Here is a 20,320-nt window from a genome sequence, read left to right on the forward strand (position 1 = left end):
CTTCATCTCGCGGCAGGACGGTTTTTCACCTAGACCATTCACTCGCACCGTTCAAGCCCACGGCTCACGTGCTGGACTGTTCTCGAGGCCACAACATGTAAAACCAAGAACATCAATTGCACATCAAATACGTCTGGTCAACTACCAAACAGCCATCAATATCTCTCCACCAGAAACGCCCTCCGCTCAATCTCACCCATTTCCCCTAACATCTTCGCCTCCTCACGCTTCATCTCCAGATACGCCCTCACAAACTTCTGATCCAACGCCTCATTAAGCGGACCATCCTCTCTCAGCGCCTCCACAGCCTCCTTCATGCTCCTAGGCATTTTCTTCGTCATACCAACCGCAGCGCGCATCTGCTCGTCCATGGTCGCAGGATTGGCCTGAATATCCTGTTCCGGGAAGATAAGGTCGTTTGCAGCGAGACCGAGGAGGCCAGCGGCGAGAACGGCAGAAAGGGCGAAGTACATGTTTGCGAGACCGTCTATACAGCGGAGTTCCCAGCGGCCGGGGGAGATGCGCCGGAGTGGTGTTTCACGGTTTTGGGTGCCCCATGCTACCTGTGCACTCATGTCAGTATGTAGTTGTTTATTTTTGGGGGTCGGGAGAAGGTGATTTACCCATGATCCGCCTGTCCAAGAGTTATCTGCTACACGTCCATAGCTGACCTCCGCTGGCATGGTGAATGCGCAAATTGCAGGGAGGTGCTTCAACACGCCTCCGACGAAGAACTGCATGTCCCTCTCTGGCGGGTGCAAACTAACATGCGCGTGGGCAGCCGTGCCCATACCCTCGAAAGGCTTAGGGTGCAACGTGGCGCGCAGTCCATGCAGACTAGCTATCTGAGCAATGACCTGTCTGGCCTGAATAAGCGTGTCTATAGCGAGTAGAGGAGGATGAGGCGGAAGCACGAATTCGTACTGCCCTGGTCCTGATTCAGCGTGGAATTGTTGCACTTCGATGCCCATTTCCTCGAGTGCAAGGACGATTTCGCTGAGGAAGGGGAGTTGCAGCCATTGTTCCGGTGTAAGGGTTCCCCACGCATGGGTCTTGGTCAAGGGTGAGTAGGGCTCAGTTTGGAAAGGGTTGGTGGAAGTGGAAGGGGGGTTTCGCGAGAGGAATGTGACTTCTATTTCGAAGCCGATGAGAAGGGATGTCGCGTAGTTGTATTGGAGATCGTTGATTAGCGTTTCCAGGTTGTTTCGCGGGTCTTCTGGAAGGGCAGATCCGTCTTCTGTGCGCCAGTAGCTGAGTACTGTTGCAGCGGGAAGGGGGTCTTTGTTGTGGGTTACACGGAGGGAACGTAGATCGGGTTCGACGTAGACTTGGCCCGTGGTGTTTACAACTGGGGTAAGGCGATCGTTCTGAAGAGTGCCCGTGTTTCCCTGTGATATACCAATGCGTTCTCCTTCGATTATCATGCGGGTAAACTCCTTGATGGGAACAATGCGACTACGGATAGTGGCCATGTAATCAAGCCATTGCACGTATATGAACTTCACTGTAGGGTTCCTTTCTCTAAAGTCTTCGAACAACTGAACGTCGTATACATGCGGCACCTTTGGCGGCGGGGGAAACGCCGGCTGCGTGTACGGAGACACTGACCGACTGCCTGGCGTGTTTGAAGCTGAGAATCGGTTGGGGATACTCATAGCAGGGGCTGGTGTCACTGCTGGAGACTGATAAGGTGAAGCCGCAGCAGGCTTTGGGTTGTAGGTAAGTTGTTTCGGATCCGCTTGTACTGTCTCATCGAATATAGCCTCGTAGCGCAGATCATACAGTACGTTGGAGTTATTGAACATGATATCTTTCGTCATGCCAATAGCTTGGTGTGGGGTTATGTCGCCTTTTTGGATATACTCGCTGAGTAGCTGCAATTGTTAGCCTATAGGAATAGGCGTTTCGTCATCCCAGCGAACTCACCTGGAACCAAACTTCGCGAAACTGTAGATTGGCAAGCCAAAATGTCTCAGGGAACCAATGGCCATCAGATGAATATAACAGCTTGCTGCCGGGGACAAGCTCCATGGCTTGACGCAAGATCGCGGTCTGACCATTTCTACTGACCATTGGAAAGACCTCGCCGATGTCCAGGTACACATGTCGATACACAGTTGCGAGGTAGCCGGCTTCGCGCGTATATGGATACGCTGAATGAAGGAGTACAAAGGGCACCTGGGGGTAGTTCTCGATCAATGGCTGCAGGAAGGCTGGGTTTGACTCAAGGAGACTGATATCATTGTCTCCAAGGCCAGTATGTAGCTGAAATGGCTTCGCAAGAGAATCACCATGTGGCAATTGCTCGGACAGAATTTCCAGTGTGCGCAACACAAGATAGTCGTTCAGGTGTTTCTTTTCGATACGGTAGTTGCGTTTGCGAATGCAACTCTTGACGTAGCGTTCGAAAGGGTGTCCAACTGTCTTCGCAGCTTCTTCGTACTCTGGTTCTATATCAAGACCTGTTCGGTAACAGATGACAGATTTGAATCCGGCAACATTTTCGTCCTCAACCGCATCTTGGATCTCACGCTCGAAGTCTTCGGTAAAATTCGTCCAGACCTGCGGCAGAAATTTGGTCTTGCCCAGATCGTCTTCTGATGCCTCTCGCACAAGATTCTCCATCAAGCGCTCAGCGACCGTCTCGATACGCACAATGCGCTTACTAGGCGCTTGGGTCCAACGGTCATGGTAATCGTAAGGAAAGACCTTCTCCGGCCCAGCGAGTCCATCATCGATGAGGAGTGCGTGCACGTTCTCGAAGCATCGTTCATGTAATCGTTCAGAATTGCTCCGGATCCACTCAACTCTCTGTTCCAGAATGTCCTCCCAGTCCGCGTCCTCACCACATTCGTAAAGTCGGCGCAGCTGCTTAGCTGCTCGTAAATGGGGCAGTGATTTGAAGGTGTCTCGCAAAGCTCTTCCTTGAGCTTCCGTGGTTATGGTTTCAAAGGGAATTGTATCGGCCTGGTGAGGTAAAATGAGGTTGTGGGCATGATTGTCGATGATGGGATAGTTGTTGACGACATGTCGTAGTTGTTCAATAGTAGGCCTAGGTGGGGAGATAGTTCGGTCCATATCGACACAAGGCGCTAGCGGATCGCTTCAACTGTGAGTCGCTGTTTAGGTGCCGTAAATAGGCACTCAGATGCAGTTAATCTCGCGTTTGCGTGGAGGGAAGACTGCTTTGTATCGAGCGATGACGACAATCCGATGACGACCAATATAATATCACCAGAAAGAAGTCTGGAAAGTTGATGTCTTCGTGCTTTTGCGCATTACAGGCATGATCCAAGTCGAATGCGTTGTTCGTGAAGAGGTGTTCCAAGGTCCGTCCGATGACGTCGGTGCAAGCGGAAATGCGAAATCTCGGACTTCAAGATTAGTACTCAGCGCATCGCAAAATATTTACACAGGATATTGCTGTACTCAGCGTTGATGAGCGCGACAATGAAGGGCTGGGAGGAGGGGAGAAGAGTGATCCAATGAAAGTTATGACGAAGTGGGGCATATTTCCAAGGTTTGATCTCGTGAGCATCAGCAGCCGACTAAGCGGCCGCGACTATCACCTGAGCCCAAGTCAGAGTTTAGTCAAATCTAAATGCATGGGATGTAACTGTATAATTTCGCGTTGATGCCGCTTGCTGGTACAGAATTTGTACCAGCACCAAGCGTATCTCCGTCGTCTGTAACAACGTGCTTTCTATGGGGTATATGTAATCAACTAGGCTTTTATTCCACAACAGGTTCTAATCCTCCTTGGATCCCAATAGATTCAACTGTTTTAACCTTCCCACATTGGCCTTCGCACCCCGATCACCACCAGCAGCATCATGAACCTCCTTGGCATGCTTGATCAGGTCCCCTCTCCAGCGATGGAAAGCACCTTCAATCTGCCTTGCTACTTTTTCACCTTCAACCCTGGCAACGAGTTGGCACACCCAAATCAATCTCCTTGCACTGACGAACCTGTGCTCCATCATGGGCCGGATAATAGCAGCTCGGACTACAGCTTTGGTAAACAGAGGACCAATTGGCAGGGAATGCGACTCAAGATAGTTGTATAGTTGGTAGATGGAGCGCATGGTTGCGTTATGTGAACGGGTAGTAGCGATAGAGTAATGATGAGCTAATTGATGGACAAGCGCCGTGCGCTGAGAGAACGGTATGTCAGCAGTGAGGTTGGCGTAGGCTGGCGGCAGCGCATGGTAGTCCGAGGCGCGGTCCAGAATTGCGACAAATTCCCGACGGGCCTGTAGAGTTTCCATCTCTTCTTGATCGCTGACAAGCGTAGTCGAGATCGCTGGTCCGGCGAATTTGTTAAGAGAATCGGAGATGTATTGGCATGCACGTAATGTGGAGGCGTGCTGTTCGCGCTCCTGGACTGTCTGCAGGTTTGGTTGCTGTCGGAGAGTGGGCAACTCAGCGGCGAGACGGGTTTGTATGGCCTCTGGGTTATGTAGTGGAAATCGATACTTTTGTACAAGGTATTGAAATCGGCGCAGAGACCGAAGGCTGGCGTGGGATGTGAACGTATGGACAGCCATACTCATCATCGGCCCATATTGAATGGAAGCCTTCCGCATGCGCTTAAAGACCTTTATCACTTCGTCTTCCATTCTCAGTATGCCTTGCTGCTCCAGTGCAGAGGCCGCGTAGGCGTGTACGCACTGTAACCAACTGTCCTTGTACACACCATAGCCTGGCTGCTGTGCCGTACGGAACGCGAGAGCATAGAGTAATAGAAGTGGCCGCTTAGTACCCGTACGTTCGCTCTTGAATACATCCGCAGCCACCTCGGTGAAGGCGATTTGTGTGTAGGTGCTATTGGAACGGGTTGCATCGAATCGGGCGTCAAGGTTTCCAAGGACTGTCATCCACGCACGCGCACGGTGCCAGTACGTCTCAGCCGACAATCGTGTCTTCCTGACGCCTTGTATGAGGGACAGAGTCACCGATGAAACTAGCGACTGGAGTCGTTCTTCAGGCAGGAAGAAAAGTATTTCCTCGACAGCGTGGAGATAATTGTGAGAAGCGCGTGCAATCATCGACACGATGACTTGTTCTGCGTTGTCGAAATCGGCCAGCAGAGAACGTATCGCCTTTCGCAAGTTCGAAGCCTCGATCTTGTCCGCAAGTAAGCAAAGATCGCCTACAGCACTTTGGCCGGCTTCAGTAACGTAGGAACAGCTGCGAAGGGCTGACCGGATCAGTGTGAGTAGTTGGGTATCCTGTAATGAGCTTGTTGAATCTGCAGCTGATGTAGCGGCTTCTATCATCTTGGAATATACGCGGCGATGGACACGGGAGGCATGCGTTAGATACGCGCCAGACATTTCCAGACACTTGAGGAGGTCGAGACTCTCGGGTGTGTACGTGGGAGGTAGATTGAAAAACTTAAGGCCGGAAAGGATGCGCGTGTGATCCCAGCGGTTTTCGGTCAGATGCTTGACTACCATGACGTTGTAGACCCAATCGATATTGGTGGCTGGGCGACATGATATCCAGCTCTGATGTAGTAATCGGCCGCGTTCGGTACTGGACATAGTTCCAGCGTTTGCGATCTTTGTCTTGAAGTCGTCAAAATGCGCCTCAGGATCCAGCGCATCGACTGTGCATTCCCCTGGTCTGCTCAGATGTTTCTGCGGTTTATCTTGCGAAGTGTTCTGCGAGAAAGGGTATGGGGCACCGAATGCAGAAGCGGTAGTCGTCGAAGCTGCGTGCTCCGTGGATGTACGGTCGGGTTGCGTTGTTGGCAAACTTGGAACATGCTGAGCTGCTGTCGATATTAGCTGAGTGTATGTGGAGAATGCGCTGCGCAACGTACGCGAAGTCAATGGCTCTGCATGGGTTTGTAAAGACGGTGCTTCGTATCTCCAAGTGGGCGGATCATCTTTGCGAAAGCCAAAAAGCGCACCGAGATTGAACAGTGGCGCAAAGTTTCCCTGAGGGTAGAAGCCCGCTGAGACAGTCATTCGGCGCTTTGCTGCCCTCCTCCTGGCCTCCAATGGCCCCGGAACGTGGCTGCCATGGCGCTTCTGTTGCGGGCACGAACTGGGGAAAAATCGATTGAGGGCGCCGGTGAGGAGGTCGTCAGAGATCCATATGTGCTGGGAGGAGGAAGACTGGAGCGACTGCACTGCTCGGCGACAGGCAACGGGCGGACGGCGCATTAAGCGTGGCTGGTCATCGGAGGCCCTGGTGAAGCTTGGTTCGATGCTGAGCACGCGTCCCGATCGGGAAGTGGGAGATGCACGTGACATGGGTGACTAAGCGCATCATCACGAAATCGGAGGGGCCTTGGAATCCGGTAGCACTGCAGTCCGGCGGCGACTTGGCGCGACTTGCTACAAACCTGGGGAATCTTGACACGAGCATGAATCTTAGGACGAGCTTGCACGATGCGGCTGCGTCCCGCTCGTGTCTCAGGTCACCCAAGCATTTTGACATGTGTCTAACTCAGCCGTTGGAGGTTCTGTGTATGTGGCGCTGTATGGAGAGGCACAACGGTCACTGTTGAGATACTGGCCGCTTAATCACGATGCAGATGTCGTGCATGTTGCTTTTTCTCGGGCCAGAGTGCGTGCAACCTCCGCTATGCTCACCTCACATGTTTAAACTTTCATCGCGATTGTGTCGGGCCGCGCATGTCTAGACTGTGGTGTTCGCATTTCGGATAGAGCGGACAACGGGTTCCATGCTCCAGATTCCGGATGTTAGTTAAATGAGATTCCACATGGGAGACGCGACTCGACCGTGGCCGCGTCCCACTCCCGCCTTCCACGATGGTAGGCAGTCCCAACAGCGCAGTAGTGGAGCGCGAGAACGTTCTCGACCTGGCATCCATCGCAAAAAAGCATCGTGCGCGTCCTGAGTATCGCAACGTCAGCGACACCCTCTGGCCGAGCGCTTGAGTCGCTTTAGTGCCTGACCGCGCGGTCCTGGGTTAGCCTGCGACCACCCCTGCCGCCCCCCGGCAAGCATGAAACGCCGTGCGGCCAATGGCGGCGCTGTTCCTGGCACTAGTGGGCCGGCGCCTTGCCCAGCTGGGCCGACGTCGTGACAGGCTGTCGCGCACACGAGGCCCTGGATGCATGCCGTGAAGGCAGGAGTGAATACCGCGAGGATAGACTTTGGCGCAGGAGATGCGAGGGGAGCTCGAGGACGCGCTGCAATTTAGAGGCATGCGCTGTCCAAAGTTACAGGGCGGGTGGGCTAAAGATGGCGGCAGTCAGACGCAGGCACAGGCTAATTGCCAAGGCTGGCTCCTGCTCCTGGCTGCATGCCTGCCTGTCCTAACTGGGGCGCACTCTCCTGTCCTCTCTTCACTGCGATCCACTCTCAGGGCCCGAGCCTCCTCTCGTTTGTCTGCTTCACGTTGTCAATCGTCGACACCCACAATCGTTTTATCGCATCACTACACTCTCTTTACCCAGAACCCATCTCCCGTCGATTCATTCCTTTTGCGTCACTCTACGGGGGTTCTCTCCAAGGGGCAGCCGACAAGTTTCATCGCCTCGACTTCTGCCACGACGCCCCCCGTTTCAACACCACCAGACGGCCCTGGGCATCGTTGATCGAGCCTCCAGTCCCAGTCCATCGCGCCTGTCGACGACTCCATCTCCGCCGCCATCCCCATATCCACTCAGCCTTACATCCACGCCGAACCCCAACAGCTCGCTCTCTCACCACCATCACCACCGCCGCCGACTCGGACCGCCCGACCTATCCACGCCCACAGGGCCTTGCATGTGTCGACGCCTCTGCATATAGCCCTCCGTGCGACACGCTGTCACCGCCGACCGACGCGCACCACTAACTAACCAAGCACATCACCACAATGGTGTACATCAGACTCGCCTCCGCCCTGGCCGCAGCCTCGATGGTCATGATGGCCGCCGCGGAAGAGAAGCCAACGCCAACATGGGCGACCGTCACGGACCCTATCACCACACCAACAAAGACCCTAGGAGCAAGTGCCATGGTGAGCATCGGTTGCTTCGAGACCGGAATCCCACTCGAGAACCACGGCTCTTTCAACTTCCAGTCGCCTGGTAACTGTCAACTCGTTTGCATTGAGCAAAACAAGCCCGTTATGGGTCTGTCGAACGGCGAGGAATGCTGGTGTGGTGACGAGATTCCCGCCAAAGAGTGGCAGATCAAGAACGAGACATGTGGCACCACGTGTAGCGGCGACAAGACATGGACCTGTAAGCTGACAACCTTCCCTTATTTCGCTCCCGACTGACAGCGCTTAGGTGGTGGAAAGGACAAATTATGGGTCGTTCTCACCGGAACAACTAGGAACCCAGTCGACTTTTACGAGCCCGAAGTAGAGAGCAGCAGCTCAGTAGCACCAAAGCCGTCGTCCGCTGCTCCGACATCAACCGGTGCCGCCCAGGCTTCGGCCACTCCATCTGCGGCGCCCGAAGAAGACAGCAAACCAAACACAATCGCCATCGCAGTGGGCGTAGTCGTCGGCATACTAGCCCTTGCCTCGATCATGTTCGGTGTATGGTTCTTGCTTCGCCGGAGACGTCAGCATCAAGCAGAAGAAGACTACCGTCGCAATGCCGCCAACGTAAATGCTTTCGTCAACGGCGGCAAGCTACACACCAGCAACTCGTCCATGAACGACTCGCGTCTGGACCCGAGCTTCGTCGACCGGAGGCAGAGCAACGGCAGTATTGCAGACAACGAGGACTACTCGAGGCGGATATTGAAGGTATGCGATCCACGATGCCGCCTAACGAAACGCCACTCACTGACACTCCATTAGGTTACCAACGTATAAGTGCCTCAAACAGGGCAATTGGCGCAACACGTGCGCTCTTCACGTCGACCCTCTCTCACGACTGGCGTCGCTGACGAACACCTCCATACCCTGACTACGCAACTACCTAATCTCCTTCACTACCATGTCTCGCACCACGGTGCGCGCAATCACGCTTTGACGACGAGAGTAAGAATCATCTTGCGATTTAGCCCGTTACTATTCAGTACACGACGGAACCACCATACCGTTGTGCAGACCAGCATTTGACGAGGATAAAGAAAGATTTGTGGCGGCTGCACCGAAGAATCTTTTCACCTCTCTTGTGTTATATCCAACCTTTTCTTGTTTCCTCAACTGGGCGTTTGTGGGGTGTTAGATACCGGGCAATTGAATGGGTCACTTATAACTCCATCCGGCGCACAAGAGCACCACGGTCGCTCTCTTGTCTTTGTTCTTTGTTTACGGACGGTAATTTCGTCCAAGCCATTCCTTTACCTGAGGGCATTAGTTCCTGTCCTGCCGCTCCCTATCCCCATGTGTGCTCCTCTTGCCTGTCGCCATGTAGCCACCCTGCCAACAAGCACCCCCCATTTTCTAGCTACTCTATCTACCACCTCCGCCAATCAAAATCAGTCACATTACATGATATATCTACTGTGACACTCGAAGCAGACTTGCAACTACTCCTACAGACTTGGTGACTAACCGCCATTACGAGCATTATCCTCACAGCCACACAACCAACGTCATCAACATACCATGCTATTCAAGCTCTGTGCACCAGTTATTGCACATGGTTGTGTGTCACGCGAGCCCTCGCGATGCCCCAGCCTCCCCTAGCCACACTAGCCCAACATTTTCAGCCTCAGCCTTGCACATCACCATTAAAGCGCTGTACAACTACCACCAATGAACATACATCTCCCTCCCCCTCCCCATACTTTTGCATCGATCACCCAGTTAATCATCACCCTTTTCGAGAAAGGCTCGAGGTCACGCGAATTGGGATTGAAACGCACCTACAACGCAGCGCAATGTTACCCAAGGCAAGATTGAAACCAAAGTGACCCAGACAGACTTGACCGCCTTTTTTCTCCGCACTTTGATGCGTGAAATTGCCTCGTGAAAGAGCCGACTCCGAGGTGCCCGTAGTCCAAGTGGCTGGGTACGGCAAAAGGTGGGGAAAGACTTCGGCGATTTCGGCCTCCCTTCTTGTTTCACCACCCCTCCTCCGTCCTTGCTCGTTTCCCTTTCGCTGTCGCCGTGAGGCTGAAGAGTGCGGACCCGTGATCTCCCCGAGGGTATCGACAAATTTCCCGACCAGAGAGGGAAAGAAGGGTCGGTTTGTCTTGATGTTTTGACATGCGTGCTTTTTTGTTCTCGCACTTGCTTTGGCCTTGCAACGGGGATTATGTGCGTCGGTGCGTTTGTTACATGTTCTGGGAAATGAAGGGCTTCGGCATTTGGAGAGCATGTGCGAAGGTCAGGGCATCTGGGCGTTTGTGGACTGAGAGGGAGGGTTCGTTATGCCGTTGATGCCGTTGCGGTTGATACTGACTCTCTCGTGCATATTGTGGCTCTCTTGTAAAGCCGAGGTGAGGATTCGGTGGGTTTTCTTTTTCTTTCGCTGCTTTGATGTGTCCTGGGGTCTGAAACGAAACTCAAGACGCGGCGTTATGTGGTAGGCATTTTGGGAATAGGAAACGCGAATCCGAGCTTTCTAGATGTTTGGTATTGTTCGCTACCAGAAAGTTCGCTGGGTCGAAGCTAGGCTTGAAGTTATACCCTGGAGGTGTTCGCTGGGGTTTACGGTGACGGACTAGCACGGCAGACTATACTGTATGCTCCAAGGCTTGTAGTGGCTGAGGGTTGGAGCAGGAAAGCCTCGTTGTAGTCACCGGCGGCAGTGACGATAGCTAACCTAGCGATGGAGGTCCCCAATGACGGCACCATCTATTGACGGTCTATTGCAGACAAAGGGTTGTTTGAAGAGCTATCATTCGATGAGGTGAGTACGATTAAAGAGCGAATACACCTAGTGTTGTCCAATCAAATCAGGAAAACTTTTATGTAGAGATTCGCTCATACGCAGAGCTTTGTCCGCTCTTCCTCATCTTATCCTAGGACAGACAGCTAACGACCTAGCCTTCTTTCGATGATGAAATAGACAGACTTTGGGATATGGCTGTGCAAGGGGAACATGTTGTTGAGCTCCTCGCTGGTATCGAAATGCCCTCCAGGCTCGACATGCCGGCGAAAACGCTCGTCGAGTTTGCAGGAAGCGACAAGGACAACCTACTGATCGTTTTACCACACCCCACTGCTTCCCCAATCAACACCGTTCGTCACGAACATAGCACTAAACTCACTCTTAGCAACATAGGTCACTACATCTTGACGTCATACTAAGACGACTTGATCGTAACCTGGTAATAGGTGACGAGGGCTAAGTTCGGTCTTACTATCAGGCACGCAGGGGTCGATGTCTATATAAAGCACCTACCTAGGAAGAGGAGCACCACCTACCCTACCGGGCTATATGACCGCACACCTCCGAGCGCTGTCAAGCGGAGGTGCCCACGGGGTGGACTGAATGTACAACAATAGAGCAAATAGACCATATGACGCGCGTCTCTTTCTCCGTCGCGCATCCCCAGTACTTCGACCGAATCAGAGGATCAGTTATCGCTGTCTGGGTAACGAGATGCGTGGCACCGCTATAAAGAAGCGCCTGGTTCACTGCCTCGATATATCGCTCCATCGATAAGCCTCTCCTGAATGGCGAACTGATGCTTCTTATTGGTGACAGGAACACTTCGATCTCTGTCAAAGGACTCGGCTTGGTATACCGCTAGACTGAGCCGTCTCACAGTCTGTGTTTGCTCATCGTGTTCAAGCTATCCCACTGGGGACTCGGAGTCGTACCGCTGGTTACCCGCTTCCGGTCGATACGACGAGGCATTATATGCACGTGCAAGGCTCTGTTTTGTCAGAGAGATGGTAGATACAGACTAATTTCAGCGAAGAGTAGCAGTAGGTAGAGACTGGACAAGTCCAGGCTGATTCCTTGTCGATAATAAATAGTACTGTTTCTATCGGTAGTAGGGTATGACGATATCATCGTGAGACTGTCGCGTAGAGAGCCTACAGGCTTCTCCAGATTCTCTTCTCCCATGGTGAGCCAAACTGGGGTCTTCCTTAGCGTAACTGCCTTTTCCCCAACATGCGGATGTCGCCAGACCATATCCGTGTCATCATACGTTGATGGCTAATCTGTCGAGTCGCGTACTTTGGCCGGTACCAAGTATGATGGAGATGAGTTTAAATGCTTGCGACTCTCTTTCTCAAAGGCGTCAAGTTCGGTGTTTGATAGCTGTCCTCGGCGTTCTCTTTGTCCTCACCCTCCATCTCAACTGCTCTCCTCTTCCTCCTCCGCGCGCACGCTTTCTGCTTTTTGATATCTTCCTTCGCGAGAAGGTCCGAAACCGTGGTGTTATATCTTTTGAGGAAGGGGTGTCCTTCAATTTCATACAGCGATAATGCAAGGGGTTGCGTCTTGGGCTTGGTAGATTCCCTCGGCCCCTCCCGCCGCTCTGCGATCAATTTGAACGTGAATGCGTGGTGGCCGTACTTCGAGACGACGTCCGCTCCATCCCAGTATGATGACTTCTCCGTGAGTTCGACGTCCATGGCCCTCCGCATCGCCTTGATCCCTTCAACCTCCTCTTTGCTTATCTTCTTGTAGCCGGTGAGGAGGACGTTAAGGGTGGCGTTGCTTAAGTTGGGGATACTGAGAATCTTGCGAAGTGTGGTGTTGTCTGCGCCGTAGTTCTCGAAATCAGACATGCGCAGGATGATACCCGTTGTGGTCTGAAATCGGTACTTTGTCGAGCTAAGAAAGCCTTGCAGGTGTGCCGTACCCCAGACCTTCACCATCGCGTAATCAATGAAACGCTCTTTAAGCGCATTAGCTCTCATCGTGTGAGTGACTACAGTGCCGCGGTAACGGTTGAAATACTCAGGGTGCGGAACTGAGAATGCGATGCGTTTGATATTGTTGTCCTTGTTGTATTCGATCCAACACGGTGGTGTCTTGCTTGATTGGTACTCCTATAGAAGTACGAAGTCAGTATGTGTCTCATGTGCAGTTCATACAGTTATAGCTTACATTGTTGCCATCAGCCAACCATATTTGCTGGTGCTGAACATCGTTCACGTCTAGATATGACAGATAGGTAGTGACTGCAGCCGCTCCGACAAGTAGGGCGATCTTTGCCTGCGATCTTGCCAGCCATTCTTGCGCGACACACTGCCAGTAGTTCCGTAGGACAGCCGGAAGCTTCTCCAAAATCTTTTGGCCTGTTGGCACAGTCTTTCTGTTGACGCGACGCGGGAAAGCGTTGATGTGGAGGGCGCCGGTCGGTCGGAATGACTTTAGGTGCAGTCCCAACTTCGCGTAAAGCATTAACATCGCTATATTAGAGAGGTCCATCGTCGTCCCGTAGGAGGCGTGCACCGTACTGCCAACGCGTACTGTTGGATACGATGTGATTAGAACCAGGCTGTCTTGGATGCTCCCTGTGTACTTGACTGCAAGGGTACAGTTAGTTCAGCCGCCTTTTAGATCCCAAGTACCAAAGAAAACTTACCTAGCTGATCCTCTGACGTGTCCAACCACTTCGGCATATTGGTTCCGACAGGTAGCTTGATTGCTCGCTCAGCCTTGGCTCCCTCTTCCCACAACAGGTCCGACTCTTCGTACGTCGAGGGCCAGCTCTTAGGCTCTCGCTCGTGGCGTGGTATGGTAAAGGGCGGCGAATTGTGTGTAGTAATCTGGGCTAGGAAGTCTTGGACATCTGCAAGCATAAAGTCAGTATGCCGGAGTACATCACATCTTGTACGAGTACGTGTAGCTTACCTTGCTGGCAAATGCCAGGAAGAAGCCGCTGGACGAGCGCCTCGATGTCGGTAGGGCTCAGGTCATCAAGTAGATCGTCGTCGCTAACGGCACATCCCTGTGGGATATTGGCTGCGATATCTTCATCTCCGCTGCTGATCTCGTCGTCTTCCATAAGACTGGCATGGACGTTGATGCTAAAGTCGTTCTCTTCCTCGTCGTAAACTTCGGTAGGCGTCAATGTGTTGCTCTGCTGACGCGGTGTTCGAGCAGGTGTCCGAGCAGATGTCCGAGCAGGTGTCCGAGCGGGTGTTTGGGCAGGTGTTTGAGCGGGTGTTTGAGCAGGCTTCTTCTTTGGTGGCATTGTCGGACGTGTGATTGAGGGAGCGATGGAGCGGGGGCGTTGATGGGAAGTGAGAGCTTGGTGATGCTTAACTGTCGGACGTGTGATCGAGGGAGCGAGGGAGCGGGGGCGTTGAAAGGAAGTGAGAGCTTGGTGAGGCTTGGTTGGTCAGACCCATGAGGCATGAGGAAGGAGCGCTGTCATCGAGCCCAACCATTTACCTCCGCATCCTGAGGTTTACCTCAGCATCCTGAGGTCTAGTTGGTGAGACCCGCGAGGCACGTGGAAGGTGCGCTGTCATCGTGGCCTGAGTATTTACCTCAGCATCCCGAGGTCTAGTTAGCTAGAACCGTGAGGCATGAGAACGAATAGAGTGCGCCTTTGGTCCTGGTTCGTGCTGGTTATTAAGATAGTACTTTGGTATACGGTATGATTGCGATAGCTTTGATGTTGTTTGCTGGAGTGCTGTGCATGAGGAAGGAGCGCTGTTATCGTGGGCTAACTATTTACTCTAGCATCTAGTTAGTAAATAGTATAATGCACGAGGAAGGAGCACTGTTATTGTAGCCCGACTATGTACTCTAGCAGTACAATTCGAATTTGTAAATGTTCCCGCGCTAGCTTCCCCACTTGTACTAGTAAGCTCAAGGCTAGCAGTAGCCGCGCCACAGATATATAATGTTATAACAGACTTACATTCATTAATAAAAGACAAGACACTGTGCTAGAGTAGTTTAATAGGTGTGACTCGAAAGAGGTTGTCTCTATAAGATATCACAAATTGCAAACACGCGCAGCACAGTTGCCACAAACGTAGTAATACAAGAAAGAAGAGACGAACGCTGCAGCAATAAGAGACTGTGGTAGTAAGCGGCTGCGGGCCTGCCAGACAGACGAAGGCTGCGGGGGCTATACACTAAAAGCGAGAAGTGCGGAGGTGAGACGCTGAAGACGGTAGAAGGAGGATGTGATGTTGGTGAGGTGTGATTGGAGTGCGCTTGTTGATGGTATCCAATCTGTGGTTTCGGTAAGAGGCAGGAGGTAGGAGCGATGGCACCCACCATGGGTGGCTAGGATTTGTCTCGCGTTTGCTGCATACAGACTCGTGAAAGTTAACAACTAGGTAGTTCTAAAGATGATGTATACGTCCACCTAAAAATATTCTCAATAGTACTTTGGGCTTTTTGTCGTAATGCGACACGAATTGTAGCTACCTAGGTACTCCCAGTGCTCAACTCCGGTGGCATCGGGATGTCTGCTTAGACTTCTCTTATATTCACTCCGGAGCAACTGACGAGAGACATGAGACAGAAGGGATGGTAATCCGATCCAGCGATGTCAGGCCCTCTGATCGGGCCTCCTTTGTCTACTCCAGAGCCATCGGTGCGAGGTATCAGGCGAGGGTAATGGCATCCAGATCTGACAGCATCAGGATGTCTGATCGGACCTCTTACATGCATTCCGAAGTTTTTGGTAAGTATATAGGCCTACCGGTATCAGCTGTGCTCCATTGTTCCTTTTCGGGTCTGGTCCTAATAAGCAATGAAATCATGACTGGGCAGTGTTGATGAAGATTCTGATAAGTAAGGCCCTAGGCAAAGGTGCTGTGATGGGTCAGAGGTGATTGGCTAGCAATCCGAGTGAGTGAGGGCTTATTTACTTGCTCATATCCATACCTAGGTATCTTAGAGTCAGCCGGTCTGACAGGGCGTATTGTTCAAGCATCTCGCTAGGCGGCTAAGCATGTTGGCGAACCAGCTTGTCTATACCTTCTCTCGTCAGCTCGTAATTGAATGATACTTGGGCGCCGCTCGTGGAGCAATATACGCTTCGAGCGATGAGCGAAGATTGCCTGAAGACTGGATTATCCGACTGGATGACGCCCATGTCGACACCATGGCATCCATGAATGTCTCTCCTGCATGACCTAGTTCACCGACTGGCCCAACAAGATCACTGCCATGGAGCCATACGGCCGTATGGGATTCCAGAGGATCATATATCAGGCGCCAGTTGACGCGGTAGGTCTTGAAAACTACCTCCTCGCTCCTCGACGACCTTCATCTTCATACTATCCATACACCTGAGTTCGCTTTCGAGACTTTCAATCCTGTACGAGCACATTGTACTTTGGGAAATAGTCGACAATTAGACGCGACGCAAACAGCATGAAGCTCGCCGCTACCGGAGCCCTTGTGCTCCTTATTCGTTCGATCATGGGCGCAGGCTGTCCAGACGGCCAAATTGGTGTTGGTACCGTACAGAGCTGTTTGATCGTCAAGTTCGTCCTTATCCATCCGAATCACCAGGGTACCCAGACGAGACCACGCGCTGACCTATATCTCTAGCCGCTTCCAGACTCAGTGCTCCGCGACGCAGGGTGTCGTCTTTGGAGAAGGCAACTGCAACACAGCGGATATCGAGAACATGTTCCAGGAGGACGGATATTGTCAGCCTAGAACTTTCGTTGATGGCGCCAAGGTTTTCTGCGAAGACGATGACATGACCGTCACGTCTGTTGCATACAATCGAGCGATTTGGGGGAATTGCAAAAAGCAACATATCGATTGTTCTGCTGGACCACTTCAGTACTTATACATTGATTATTGTTGCGAGAAGACGGAGGGCTGAATACGTCACTCAAGTGTTGCAGTGGCCAAGGTACGGAAATTATGTACGCTAGCAAAGTAGCATCTGCCCGCACGAGAATATTGTACGAAGCTGACCTCGGGATGGTTCCTGTGGGTGTCGTCTGCTTGTGCATTCCTTTGGCCCTGTTAGCATAATGCAATCATGTTCCCTTCATACAAAAGTACCGTCATGTTTGATGATGCACCGACTGTGACTATCAATGGCGGTACATCACCCAAAACGAGGGTCGTGGTAAGTCTGTCGGGTGCAGGGTGTTTTATGTCTTAGCTCCCCCTCTTTAAACAGCTTACTGTAGGCAAGAGGCTTCGCCATTGGCAATGTTTGCGACAGTTGCACTCTCCCCGTAGGTCGCAAGCCTGTGTTAAAATCACATGCCTCGCTCAACACGCGCGTATGTCTCCTCAAGCGTGTTATAATGACTTCGTCAGCGAGTGATCCAAGCAGGCCTACTGTACCGCCCGTGCGTCGCGTCGCCCTCCCTTTCGGTATGGATCAAAGCATGCATTGTTATGTTGACGCACCCGGCGAGGAGCTCGTGAGCAGCACATGAAAGCCGATCTCCCTCTAAAGGAACGGGGCGTGCACAACCGAGTCTCGAAATCAGCATGCGATGGCCTGAGGCAAAGAGAATACGATGCGCATCAAAATCCTAGAGCATTAGCGGAGCGAAAAGATTGATGGTTGTGTTTGAACGTTGTGGAAGGATTGAAGTTGCGCACTGCGTGCGTCGGCCGAAGTGGGGCTTGTGAGCCCTCCAAGTCTCACATGACCAAAAATCGTGTTTTACCCCCACACCTAGATATGAGCCTTTATTTGTGCTGGAATGAATGTATTCGTATTGTAGAAGTGTTTGCATGTCTCAAATTCAAAATCGGTTAAGAAATGGTGGTTTTGTGCGCAAAAGGTCTCAATTCTCCCCTTTATCTCCACCACAAGTATTACTACGCTTCAGTACACTTTACAGGACCTGTAAAAAGGCAAAAAGAATGCGAAGCCGGCAGGATTCGAACTGAAAACGCTTGTTAGTTGCTTGTCTTGTGGTGGTGTAGTTGTGGAGAAGTGAATTCTTACCCTGCGCGCCCGAAGGCATATGATATCTATTCAAGCTGCTCTAAACGAACAGCTTATTCGAGTCATACCCATTAACCACTCTGGCACGACTCCTGTGGTTGTGATGATTGATGGAAGATAGCTCAGCAGCAAGATTTATATCCTTGTTCAAATGTTGGTCACTGGGGACTTACTTGTGCAAATGGAGCCCGAGCGGGGCAAAGACAACCTCACCTGGACTTGTCTAGACCACCAGACACGTCCGAATGAACGACTTCATTCATTGGCTAAGTGGTTCTTCAAACGCAGAATTTTGTTGGGTGGTGGGGCCGGCGCCCACCCACGACCATGTCCGCTAACCGCCCATCTACCGGTGGAATGCGGCACAAGAAACCACCATCACCATCATACATTGACTTGCGTTCATAGACTACCGCGAATGCAAAGCTGTTAAGGATGTTGCAAAAAGCGCAAGACTTTTAGATGCACGTAGCTCAGACACAGTTATAACTGTTTCAAACTTGTACCTAGATATTAACTCTATCTCTTTGTGCTTTTGCATTTTCCTCTGTGGACGCGCCTGAAGCGGGGTAATGCAAGGCTTACTCACCGTTTACCGTTGTGCGACCAGCCCGTACATTTGCACAGCCCAGGCACGAGCGCATGACTGTAACGACACATCACATCACCATCGCATACCACTTTTGTTCTCGGCGACACATTGATTGGATATTTTGCTACTCGGCCACCAGCGTTTCATCCCCCAATTTTACCCTTACAGTATGTACATAGAAGGTCGTAAAGATGCTCGCGAAAAGCCCCAAAGCCCAAGAATTACCTCCGACTGCGCACGCCCATCCAAATCACCCAGCGTCTTCTATCACCTCGTACAAGAAAAACACTCGAACAGGCCTGCAGAATACATCAGGGTAAAATGAGCAAACTAGAAAACTTTGTGGCAATGTAGGCTCCACGGTGTTCAGTTTTTTTTTCGGGTTGACGTGCTATTACCCTAGCATTGGAGCTTCGCCGGGCCAGGAATCTTGTAAGGCGTTCCGTTGCCCTTTGGCTGACCCTGGGCGTTGTAGATGCTGAGTTTGATACCCGCATCGTCCGCCCTGTAGGCACCAGGAAAGCTGACGGTACTGCCAATCTTCGATCCAGATCCCGAGACATTAATCTGCGCGCAGCCCATGTAGAACTGCGCACCGCCGGTCGAGCTCGCGCTGTGCAGGGCGATGAGTTCAGCCCTGAGGAGGTACTGGCCCGGGGCAACACAAGATGGCATCGTCATCTCCGTCCATCCACCATTGTTGATCATGCGGTCGACACCCCAGTTTCCAGAGCTGTCGAGACCGTCTTCGGAGACTTTGAACCACTGGAGACCAGAAGGAGACGCCTTGACGGCATCGGAAACCTTCGCCATGTAGAAGATGGCAGGTCCCTTGTGGGACTTCGCAATCGGATGGTCGGGGTCGTTTGAGCCTCTTGGAAGAGTTAGCAAAGTGCTGGTAAAAGGACTGAGAAGGAGAGAACGTACTGTGCTCCGCCGACAATGTGACCCCAGTTCACGCCGACTTTGTCTCCAGGCTTGACATCGATGACTTTGCCGGAGGAAGAAGCACCAGAGTTGCAAGCGATATTGCCGTCATTAACATTGGTGATGGGGTTGTTGGAAGGGGCGACGCGGATACCGTTGCCTTGGCCCATATCCTGGCCGTTGATACGGACGCGCTGAGCGATAGTATGCGCTGACCCAAGAGCGGGTAGCAGGGCAACAGCAGCGGCGAAGAACTTCATCTTGAACGAAAGACTGATAATGTAGATGTACTGGTCGAGTATCAAGGTGTAGATGCGGATGAGGTGCTGTTACTGGGTGTCGTGCCTCTCCTTATATATCCCATCCTACTCCTACGCCCATTCCCGCGCGACCCTGGAGCATCAGCAGCATGACGCTTCTACCTGTCTATCGTCCATCTCAGTCGCTGGGCTGCAATATAACAACGCCACACGCAAGCCTTCGCTAAAGAGCCTCCAAGATTTCTCCGTGCGCCCCAGACTTGTTTTCCACCACGGCAGAGGTGGCTGCTGTCGGTAGTCATGGAATGAGGCCAATGAGACCAGAGAGTTTTCAATTTACTCTACCGATCATATATGTTGTTTCGCAATAGATGGTTTTGTGCAACCACGTACCCGAAATCATTGCTTGGCAGTAGGTGTTTGTGTGTGGCCGGTTAATATACTCTTCGCGATTGAGGCCCGTGAGCAAAAAGACACATGACCGGTTTCTGGAAGCGAGAATCCGCTAGCGATGATCGTATCGAGCGTTGCGTTGGAAATGTAGGAGAGCGTAGTTTCGTGTAGAGCTTTCCTGTGGTGAATGTAAAATCAGATCATAAATTGAAAATTTCACTCTGCTACTCACACAGAAGCAGGGTGGAAAAGACTAACGAGAACATCGACAGCCTTCCTCACATCCTCAAATTAGGGCTCTGGCTATCATTGCTTCCATAGCGCACCGCACTGTTGCTGTGCCTGACGCCCCGTTGTGGCATGCAAATGATCTTGTGACACCTTGCTACTGCTTTCACTTCATTCATTT

General features: G+C 51.9%; 5 protein-coding genes across 5 annotated transcripts; 1 reads left to right on the top strand and 4 right to left on the bottom strand.

Annotated features, from left to right (window-relative positions):
- Positions 1 to 155: 155 nt before the first annotated feature.
- On the bottom strand, positions 156 to 3,078 carry J4E83_001733 (uncharacterized protein; the record flags this gene model as incomplete). The annotated part of the gene is made up of 3 exons (XM_049328687.1): positions 156 to 563; positions 624 to 1,874; positions 1,927 to 3,078. 3 exons carry the CDS (start codon positions 3,076 to 3,078, stop codon positions 156 to 158), a joined length of 2,811 nt encoding a protein of 936 aa, XP_049191659.1.
- A 671-nt stretch (positions 3,079 to 3,749) lies between these two features.
- Positions 3,750 to 6,263, bottom strand: J4E83_001734 (uncharacterized protein; the record flags this gene model as incomplete). Its single annotated transcript, XM_049328688.1, has 1 exon — positions 3,750 to 6,263. The coding sequence occupies one exon, from the start codon at positions 6,261 to 6,263 to the stop codon at positions 3,750 to 3,752; it is 2,514 nt and encodes an 837-aa protein (XP_049191660.1).
- A 1,577-nt stretch (positions 6,264 to 7,840) lies between these two features.
- J4E83_001735 (uncharacterized protein) lies at positions 7,841 to 8,794 on the top strand (the record flags this gene model as incomplete). The annotated part of the gene is made up of 3 exons (XM_049328689.1): positions 7,841 to 8,210; positions 8,259 to 8,725; positions 8,780 to 8,794. 3 exons carry the CDS (start codon positions 7,841 to 7,843, stop codon positions 8,792 to 8,794), a joined length of 852 nt encoding a protein of 283 aa, XP_049191661.1.
- Positions 8,795 to 12,097: 3,303 nt separating this feature from the next.
- Positions 12,098 to 14,037, bottom strand: J4E83_001736 (uncharacterized protein; the record flags this gene model as incomplete). The annotated part of the gene is made up of 4 exons (XM_049328690.1): positions 12,098 to 12,886; positions 12,945 to 13,366; positions 13,426 to 13,632; positions 13,695 to 14,037. The coding sequence occupies 4 exons, from the start codon at positions 14,035 to 14,037 to the stop codon at positions 12,098 to 12,100; spliced, it is 1,761 nt and encodes a 586-aa protein (XP_049191662.1).
- A 4,693-nt stretch (positions 14,038 to 18,730) lies between these two features.
- Positions 18,731 to 19,639, bottom strand: J4E83_001737 (uncharacterized protein; the record flags this gene model as incomplete). Its single annotated transcript, XM_049328691.1, has 3 exons — positions 18,731 to 19,205; positions 19,259 to 19,584; positions 19,634 to 19,639. 3 exons carry the CDS (start codon positions 19,637 to 19,639, stop codon positions 18,731 to 18,733), a joined length of 807 nt encoding a protein of 268 aa, XP_049191663.1.
- Positions 19,640 to 20,320: the final 681 nt, after the last annotated feature.

Source organism: Alternaria metachromatica (genome assembly GCF_023757995.1).
Source record: "Alternaria metachromatica strain BMP 0045 chromosome Unknown scaffold_3, whole genome shotgun sequence".
Classification (NCBI taxonomy): Eukaryota; Fungi; Ascomycota; class Dothideomycetes; order Pleosporales; family Pleosporaceae; genus Alternaria; species Alternaria metachromatica.